The sequence below is a fragment of the Sinocyclocheilus grahami genome, unplaced genomic scaffold, assembly GCF_001515645.1.
Source record: "Sinocyclocheilus grahami isolate Dianchi unplaced genomic scaffold, SAMN03320097.WGS_v1.1 scaffold2874.1, whole genome shotgun sequence".
Taxonomy (NCBI): Eukaryota; Metazoa; Chordata; class Actinopteri; order Cypriniformes; family Cyprinidae; genus Sinocyclocheilus; species Sinocyclocheilus grahami.
The window spans coordinates 1-10754 of record NW_015508049.1 but is presented as its reverse complement, the minus strand read 5'-3'; the positions used below and the strand labels follow the sequence as shown (position 1 = coordinate 10754).

The 10754-nt window shown below is 36.4% G+C and overlaps 1 protein-coding gene across 1 annotated transcript in view; it reads left to right on the top strand.

Moving 5' to 3' along the window:
• The window catches only part of LOC107575760 (butyrophilin-like protein 2), a gene marked incomplete at its 3' end in the record, with an annotated part of 13361 nt that extends 3226 nt beyond the window's left edge, over positions 1-10135 (top strand). The window contains exons 4-6 of the mRNA XM_016262092.1: positions 5971-6072; positions 7085-7429; positions 9788-10135. Of these exons, the coding sequence (XP_016117578.1) occupies positions 5971-6072; positions 7085-7429; positions 9788-10135 (795 nt within the window). The remainder of the gene's footprint in view (positions 1-5970; positions 6073-7084; positions 7430-9787) is intronic.
• Between the last annotated feature and the right edge of the window lie 619 nt (positions 10136-10754).

Here is a 10754-nt window from a genome sequence, read left to right as displayed (position 1 = left end):
TTTCTCCTCATGGTTTTGGAGGAGATGGCATGTAAGCCAGAGCACGCTCAAAAGCTAAAGAAGCATGATTAAAAAGAAAACACGGCTCGAAAGGCAAGAAGGAAGAGGCAAGAAGCCGCATGGCTAAAAAGCATATAACTAAAAAGCATGACTAAAAGCGAAAAGCTAGACACAAAAAGCAAAGTTTGATGGTGTGCTGAGTATTTAAACCGGGCTGTTTAACACCTCCCAAATGGTGTTTTGACCAATTAGATGTCGTCGTTGCTCGGGGTGTTGCATATTCCTCCTTCCCATTCATAAATCAAATGTTCTCTTATCAGTCACATGGTCCACGTTTTTCCCGCTCTTTGCAGAATATAGTTTTGGGCATGATTTCTATAACAAGAATATGATACATTTGACAACGAATTGATTGGAAGAAACGTTTCAAGCAAGAAGATTCAAACACGCACATACTAAACATGAATAGGAATTCTTGAACTATTCCATAGTTATTCAAAATACATTCACAATAAATGATTAAGACATGATGGTTAAACGTGTGGGTTACATACATAATATGGAGTTATGCATAGCAATTATTAGTTGCTCACCAGTCCTTTTAGTGTCATTTAGAGGCATATTTACATGGAAATTAAGTTTCTTTGGCATTCTGTGGATGCAGTATGGTGGCCGAGAGAGCTCTCTTGTCCTCCTTACAATATTTATTTATTTTTTCGCTAAAGTTTGCATGCCTGTAACTCAAGAAATATTAAACATATCCTAATTAGTGGTCGACCGATATGGGTTTTTTGACAGCCGATACCGATGCGATATCTTGGAAAGCAGAGTGGCTGATGGCCGATATAAAACCGATATAATTTTATTCATTTAAATATTTAAGAAATTTGAAATCATTTGAAAATGGATTAAAAAATAAACGTGTAAAATAAACATACTTATACTCTAGAAGACAAAGTATTTTTCACAAATAAATAAATATATAATAAAAATATAATTAAAAACACTGTAACCAACAGGGCACTCAGTATTCTGGGAAGTTTGTGTGCATTGGGAATCATATTTTTTCAAATAAAGCCAAGGTAAGGTCATCTCTTTGACCATTTAATCTTGATTACTTGCCCTAAAATTGACAATCTCCTTGGAATTGTCAATAAGTGTTCTTTTGTTTAAATGCTGTGAGCTACTCAAAGCTGCTAGTTGGTTCAGGCTTGGGGCCAGGATCTGATTTATGAACATCCTGTTGTCTTGGGCCTCTGTGGAATTCATCTCATGTTTCAACCATGTTTTGACCAAATCTTAGATTGTCTGATTCGGTCTGATACCCTACAGTATGGTGGCCGAGAGAGCTCTCTTGTCCTCCTTACAATATTTATTTATTTTTTCGCTAAAGTTTGCATGCCTGTAACTCAAGAAATATTAAACATATCCTAATTAGTGGTCGACCGATATGGGTTTTTTGACAGCCGATACCGATGCGATATCTTGGAAAGCAGAGTGGCTGATGGCCGATATAAAACCGATATAATTTTATTCATTTAAATATTTAAGAAATTTGAAATCATTTGAAAATGGATTAAAAAATAAACGTGTAAAATAAACATACTTATACTCTAGAAGACAAAGTATTTTTCACAAATAAATAAATATATAATAAAAATATAATTAAAAACACTGTAACCAACAGGGCACTCAGTATTCTGGGAAGTTTGTGTGCATTGGGAATCATATTTTTTCAAATAAAGCCAAGGTAACACTCATTTTACATACAGCACATAGAGAAAATGACATTAATGACAGTGGGCAAATGCATACAGCGCAGCATAATTTGAAATCAGTCACAAGTTTAAAGTTTGTCGATTGCGCATCTCCAGTGAAGCTGAACTCTCCTCCTGTCCATATTCAATTCACACGGACCATAGGACCGACCGTCACAGAACACGCGATCATGCAGGTCACATGCACACTTCACAAGATCTCAACTAGATTCGACTAAGTCTGCAAGGTTTGTGAAATTAAATGTTTATTAGTCATTCAAAGATTTGTTTAAATTATATAAATGCGTATTTGCGGAATGCTGACGGCAAACGAGAAAGTATTATAATTAGCCTTTAATAATATTAAAGCAATCGTTATAATAATTTTTTGTGTACATTTTAATTCCTTTGTTTAACAGTTCTATCTGATTATTAGACAGACTTCTATCCGTATTAGACAGAACTGAATGACAACAGCGAACAAGAGGGAGAATGTGAGCACTGTGCGCCGTCAAAATAAAAGTCCCACCTCGAACACATCGGTCAAACAGAAAAACTTGTCGGCCGATGCCGATATTTGAAAAATGGCAGATATCGGCCGATATATTGGCCTTGGCGATATATCAGTCAACCACTAATCCTAATATCCTTTTAGATTTTGGTTCTTACTTTGGTTCCGTAGATTTTGGTTCAGGGCAGTCGTGGCCTAATGGTTAAAGAGTCAGACTTGTAAAGGCGCTCTCTTCCACCCTCAATACCTCGACTGAGATGAGACCCTTGAGTAAGAACCGAACCCCCAACTGCTCCCCGGGAGCCGCAGCAGAAATTGCTGCCCACTGCTCCGGGTGTGTGGTCACAGTGTGTGTGTTCACTACTTACTGCCGTGAGATTACTTGGAGAATACTTGGATGGGTGAAATGCAGAGCACAATTTACGAGTATGGGACACCATACTTGGCCACACGTCACGTCCTTTCCTTTTTAAACTCTTCTTTTGGTATCTTCATTTTTAGGTGGTATGGAAGAGAGTGCTGTTCTTCACTCCCCTTCCTACATTTGCTGCTGGTACTGAGAATTGAACCTATGGCCTTCGGTTTATAAGTTTGACTCTATAATCATTAGGCCACAACCGTTCCTTTAGAGAGAAACAGCTGAAGAGCAAATAATGTTGAAATTTGAAATTTAGCTGGTTCACCTCTATCAAAACAACTGCATTGGACATACCTGTCTAATAGGCAAAAATACACAGAATGGTCAAGTTGAGGAACATTAACTTAATCTCAACGGTCTATTCAGAAGATTTTATGTTTGAATCAGTATTAGGGAAATTTGGAAGAAGGGATTTTGTTCATTTTAAGTGCTTTTGAAGCTACCAAGACTTGCGTAAGTATCGTATCTACATGTTTGAAACAAGTTTCATGCATCCTAGAGAAGTGTGGTTGCACTCCCCACTAGGGGAGTGACGAGATCCGACTGGTCTCGCGAGAACGTGACGATATCCTCGTGCTATTGGCATACGTCAGATCTTTCAGACTGTAATGGCTCCTGAAGGTTTTCTTCTGATTAAAAGAATCACGCTTCAACTGATGTCTTAACGTTTAATGTCTTCTTTGCAAAGAGTAGGCTATAAGTATCATCGTCATCGCCATCTTGATCGTATTTCGACATCACTTGAACATCGTGACACCCTTTGGATATCAACATTTTGACATCTTTACATCATGACACTGTGAAAAACTGAAACAAATAAAATTACATTCAGATACGTAACGTGTGAGTGTGTTTCTGTTTTTACCACAATTTAACCAAGTCTGTTTCTTACTGAACCAATATCAATACACACAGTACATTAACTTTGCAAATTAACAGATGAAATCCAAAGAATAAACAACATACCATGTGTACCTTCTAATTAGAAATCCAGGAGACATTAGGATACATTTATGTAGATATTCCTTCTAACAAATAATCTTACAATCGAACAGCTTTTAGCATGTGTGTATTTATTTGTGGATCTGATACTCACATGGCTAGCTAGATTACGTGACAAATTCAACTAACGTACACATATTTCACCTGTAGGTGTCACTATTACCCAGTATTTATAATACTCAAAAACAATTTCCAAATGAACATTCATAATACATTACACACCATATGTGAACTAAATACCTTTTCACAAAATAAATGACTGAAATACTTAAAAGAAAATACAACCCTTTCTGCGACAGCTTCACAGACATATTTGCATTAAACTGGCTCATTCACCAGTAGTGGTATGCAAGATATTTTTTGTTCACCTGTGAATACAATATGCTTACTATATGCTGCAATGTTACATGTCCCACCAGAGACAGTAATATACTGGATCACTGTTATGCAGCAATAAAGGATGCATACCACTCTGTCCAACGGCCAGCTTTGGGGCTCTCTGATCACTTCCTGATTCATCTTATACCGACCTAAATACAAAATTTTAAATCTGCTAAACCTGCAGTAAAGACTGTAAAGAGATGGACCAACGAAACAGAGTGGGTTTTACAAGCCTGTTTCGGCTCCACTGATTGGAGTGTTTTTGAAGCTGCTACCTCCGATCTGGACGAACTCACAGAGACTGTAACATCCTATATTAGTTTCTATGAGGATATATGCATTCCTACCAGGACTTATTTAACTTTCAACAATGATAAGCCATGGTTTTCAGCAAAACTCTGACATCTTCATCAGGCCAAAGAGGATGCCTACAGAAATGGGTACAGAGTCTTGTACAATCAGGTCAGGAACACACTGAATAAGGAGATTAGAGTGTCTAAAAGGACATTTATATTCATTTTTATATTAGTGCTACCAGTATTACAACATTAATATTCTAACTTATTTGTAACATTTGAACTTTTGATTTAGTGCAATATTTTGTACTGCCATTAGGGACTGCCAGTGACCGGCTGTTGCATGCATAAAATGCAACCTTTTTATTCTGACAGTGTATGATTTCTATTAACATTAGAGAATAGAACATGATCAATATTATCTTTCAACGTTCAATTTAAATAATTGTAATTGCACAAACTATGTAGGCTACAATTTCAATTTGTTTATTGTGAAATAACTCAAACATTTATGTTTTTTTCTGTCCTCTGATAAGCATTGTTCAGGGCTGCCGTTCCCAAAAGCTTTAATGCTTTCTTATGATACTTTTGGGAAACGTAGCCCTGTGTGAATGCACTGTCAGCAGTGAGTGAATGCTCTCTGTGATTGATTGGTTCTGTTTTGCAACATTTGCGTGTGTTCAGATGAACAGGAAAATAGTTATATCCTACACAATTACTCGCTAACAAAGGTTATTCGTCCAATTCAATGCATATTGTACGCACTATTATTATTATTATTTTTGTTAAATAAACAAAACCACTGATAAATAAAACGCACCTTAGTATCGATATTTTTTGTTTGAGTATCGATACTTTCGATACTCGCGTCAGTATCTATATATCGATACTTCGGATCAAACACACCTGGATTAAACACAACTACCTGCAACTTTATAGTGATCATGAAGCCCTTGATTAGCTTGCGCAGATGTGTTTGATTAGGGTTGGAGCTAAACTCTGCAGAAAAGTGGATCTCGAGGTCCAGAGTTCAGGACCCCTGGTATAAATTATACCAGAATCTTCCCAACTGTGTTCCTGGGAACCTCTGGTTGAGTTCACATGGAATGACCCCGCAATTATAATTTTCTGTTTGAGTTTATTTGTAAAACACATTTCACAGTACATATTGTTCCGAAGCCTCTTGACAAGTAAAAGTACCTTACAACCTCTAGTAAATGAATTAAAAAGCCTGTATTTTAATCTTTTTTTCCCCTTTCATTTATTTCCATAATTGCATGAAATTGCAGAGAGAAATCTTTAACAATAATTATTGATCCAGGATATCAAGAGTTTTCATTATTGATTAGACATTCAGTTAAAAAGTAAAAAAGAGCAGTGACATGTTATTGCCTGAAGCAAAATGTGAAGAAACAGCAAGGCTATTCTTCAGGTTTATGAAATAGATCATTTAATGATTCCTGTGATTCACATTCATTCTCATGATGTGAACATTTGAAAACATATCACAAAATCAGTAGAAATGGTATTTGAAGGAAATATACTGGGAACAGTACTATACACAATACTGTTCCTCTTTGTTCAGTGACTGTTTGTGTTTGACAGGTTTCTCAGTTTTACACATAATGGTGCTGATTCTCTGTATTTCTGCATCTGGATCTGCACTCCTGCTCTGCTGCCTGATCTACTGCAGATCTCCTACTAAAGGTATGTGTATAACAGGAAAATATTCTTATCAGCTGCAATTCAGTGGGTTTCAACTGCAAGATTATGACCCAATGACAATTATTATGATAATAATAATAAATAAAAATTAAATGTAAATGTTGATAAGCCTGTGTATCCAATCAGAATCTACATTATTCTGGCATAAATACATCTTTCACCACGGTGTCATATGGCTTATTAAACAGTTTAATGTTTTAGGCTGGTAAATGACACTGCTTAGCACAAAAAATGATGATGATTATTATTATTATGGATTTAGGAATTTAGAAATGTATCTATAGTCTTGTAGTTTGTGAAGTCTGTGGTGCTGAGGGAGCAATATATTGTAGAGGACAAAGAGGGAAATGTTGAGATGTCTACAGTAAATAAGGATTGGGACATACAGGATAAAAGTGTAAGTTTGTCAGTTGTGTTTAAGCTTGGAAATGGTGATTGTGGTGTTACAGAAACTATAGAACATGCTGTGGATGTGAGTATAAGGTCCATCATAGCAGCAGTAGTTTGTTTTTATAGAGAGAAGCTCAGTAGGTCAGTGTTGTGATTCTTGATTTATGCATCATGTAGGACTGATTTGAAGGTGTGAGCAGCCATTAAAGCAGAAGTTATTGTGATATTTGAGATCATTTTGTTAATTAGTCTAAATACATCTGTGTTTTATATGGCCTGTTCTCCTTGTTAACCCTTTTAACTTGTCTTGAGACTCATTATTCAATGTTGTATTTTAAATTTATCAGCAATAAAGCACTCAAGCAATTAATGAATCAACTTTATTGAGGGTGAGAAAGAGAGAGGTGTGTGTGTGTTAATTTATATGTGTGCAAATGTGTATGTATGTAAATAATGTCACTAATGCAGGGATATTAAACATGTTAATTGCCCTTTCCAGTACAAAGTTAGTCTGTATACTTAGAAAATTATAAACTATATGAAACCATTGTTACTTGTCTAACTAAAAAGGCGTCATGCAAACATTTTTATTTTTATATTTCAGGTTTATTTGGCCAGCAAACATATGGCCAATATTTTTATCTGGGATCTTCAGTGGTTTTGTCCTGTCATGTTGACAAATGCTTATTAAAGAAAAAACTGAAGGTGGAATGGAGAAGAAAAGACACTAAGACTCTGGTTCATCTGTATGAAGATGGTGAGAGTCGATCAGAGAAACAGCACCAGGATTATCAGGATAGAGCTCGTTTCTTTACTGACGATGTTCAACATGGAAACTTCTCCCTCTGTCTGGACAATCTGAGAGCTGAAGATGCTGGAGAATACATATGTAAAGTTCACAGTGACCTTTTTACAGTGACCAGGACAGCAGAGACAAGTTTGGTACCACGTAAGTTAATAAATAAAAGACAAAAACAAACAGAATCTGCTGAACTGCTACATAACAAATAACAATACTAGGGATTCACCAATCTTGATTGTTAATGGCTGATTCCTACTGCAGATTTTTTTTGCAGGTTCCAATAACATTTTTTTATTTAATTAAATTTTTTAAGCAAGAGACAAGAAAGAATCAAAATATAAGTACATCACAATGTTTATTTGCTATATTGCAGGCAGATCTGTAGCCATTGAAAATTAGTGGCAACCACTGCTTTTTAAACACAATCCAAACAAAGATGCTAAATACATGTAACATAAGCAGTTTTTTTTAATTAAATAAACAAAACCACAAGAATCTGAATTTAGCTTTATGAAACTATGCTATATAAAACATCTGCACGACACAGCAAACGGTCTGAATGAGACGCAGATTCACTCTCTGGCAGCAGGTGGCGCTCATGAAACAGCAGCAATACAGCCTTTTCTTGGTTACCGCTGTAAACAAAGCAGCACTGCGCTTATAAACACCACTATGCATTATACAGAGGCAAGATGAAAAGAACATACCATCTAAACTGCTCTGAAGACATCACCCCCCTCCATATATCTTGCAGTTTGTTTTTCCTGACCAAATGTTCTTACAATTACTAAACTGTATTGGTTGTGTTAACAGTAATTTGACAGCTTCTGCCATTGGGTGATTTGTTGCATGGTCAACAGTACTTTTTTGAGACAACAAATATCTGCCCTCTGGTGTCCATCTCTTTGACTTCTTTGATGGGCCTCTTGTACACAAAATCATTGCCTGGTTCCACTTTTACAGTCTATCCTTCTGACAAACTGAACATGTTATATTAACACTGAAACTTAACATACACACAATCTGTCAGTCACATGAGATCACAGCAATAGCAAATGACAACAATCCAACGAACCAATCAATTCCAGATGGACAGAATCAAGTCCTGCTCTACCTTTTTTTTTCATTCGTGTCACAGATATAGCCTACATCACAAAAGGAAAGAAAAGACAAAGATCTGGATGCAATTTCTGCTTATCCAAATCTTGTCCAGATCTTTGTCTTTTCTCTCCTTTTGTGATGTAGGGTATATCTGTGAGTGACAGGTTGTGTGTATGTTAAGTTTCAGTGTTAATATATTACTTGTTCAGTTTGTCACCATATAGAAGGATAGACTGTAAAACAGGAACCAGGCAAAGATTTTGTGTACAAGAGGCCCAACAGAGAGGTCAAGAGATATCAGAGGGCAGATATTTGCAGCACCACATTTTATTTAACAGATATTTGTTTGTTGGAGCTGAACTCTGCCCTGCAGAGTTCAGCTCCAACCCTAATTAAACACACCTGAACCAGCTAATCAAGCTCTTTCTGGTCAAACTAGAAACTTCTAGGCAGGTGTGTTGAGGCAAGTTCGAGCTGAACTCTGCAGGACACTGGCCCCCCAAAAATTACATATTTATAAAAGCAAGACAAGGGTTGATTTTGGCATTAAATAATATTCAGATACAATTACAATGCTAAATACCATTAAACATAACATTTACTTACTATGGCACATCAGCTATTCTCCCGCAGAATACACTTACATTACAATGTGACGAAGCAGCAGTTAAAGTTGCGCATGCGCAGTAGAATGCCACAATGCTGTTATATAGCAGCTGTTGCTTAAAGTCCGTAATTATGGCCATGAATACCATTAAATGCTAAGCCACTTTCATGGTACCCAAACCCCAGAGTTGGTGCAAACTAAACTGAAACTTACCTGGTTAGCCAGCTAAACCAGCTTCATGGTACAGGCCCCAGGACTGGGTTCATATTTTAATTGATGGACTGGATATTACAGACATTATAAATTGTAGGACAATTTGGTTAGAGAATGTTGTACTGTAAAATGTTTCTTTCAGAAACTAATATATTGCATTGTTTGCTAAATTGGAAGAAGATCATTCTGTTGTGTTTTGCTGTTCCTAATGAAATCATGAAGGTAAGGTTTTAATGATCGACTACCTGTTACTGGTGTGATCTTTTCTGAGTTTTGTGCTAAGTTCTTAAATGTAGCCAAAAACAGTGTGAAAATGTTGCCAAATAGTTTTAAAAAGGAGCTTAGAGTCACCTCTAATATGAGCTTGTGCTGCTGTAGAGATGAAGTGTGAATGTATGTGAGAGCTACTATCTGAGAGGAAATCATAAAACAGTTTGCTCAGAGAGAGAGAATAATTGTCATCACCAGCAATGTAAAGTCTTTTTCAGACATTACACTCGACAAAATATATATATATATCAATTTATTTATCTGTTTGTTTGTAGTTATTTCACATGAGAAACTTTGTGTCTGTTTCTTTACAGAGTTCGAAGTGAAAGGTTCCTTTGATGATCAGATCGTTCCTCTTGGAGGTTCAGTGGTTTTGCCCTGTCAGGTTGACGGAAGCTTGTTAGAGAAACGTCTGAAGGTGGAGTGGAGAAGAACAGACTCAGAGACTCTGGTTCATCTGTATGAAGATGGTGAGAGTCGACCAAAGAAACAGCACAAAAATTATCATCACAGAGCTCATTTCATTACTGATGAAATTAAAGATGGAAACTTCTCCATCCGACTGGAAAAAGTGAGAGCAGAAGACGCTGGAAAATACACATGTAAAGTTTACAGTGACCAGGATTGTGTGCATTCAGCCGACGCAGAGGTTGAGATACTGGGTAAGTGAAAATAACTGGATCTGCTACTTTACACCTGGTCAATATATGATTTTAATTGAGTGGTTAAGTTACAATATAAATATTGCATTTCCAGATTTTAAAAATAATATTATGATAATTTTAGTTACTGGACTAACTAGTTAAACCCTCACTTGCGAGTCTGAAAAATGAGGTAATCCCAGCAAAAATGGAACTTTATAGAAGATAAAAATACACTAAAAGCAACTGAGCCTCGCTGTCCAAGATTCCAGTCTGGTGTGCTTGTGTATTTCCTGTATCCCATTGTCTCTCGTCTCCAGTCAATCTAAAGAGACTCTGTTGGTCCGAAGACTTGCTCTACGGACACCCAGAGAGTTTGCGGTTTCTCTGAGGCTAGAAAAAAAAAAAAAAAAAAAAGAACTTGGCACAATAGTCTCCACAAAAGATTGTACAGAAAACAGGACTGTACAGAAAATAAATGCAGACTGTTTCATAGACAGGGCGAATTCCAAATGGCCGCAGAGGTTGAGATACTGGGTAAGTGAAAATAACTGGACCTGCTACTTTACACCTGGTCAATATATGATTTTAATTGAGTGGTTAAGTTACAATATAAATATTGCATTTCCAGATTTTAAAA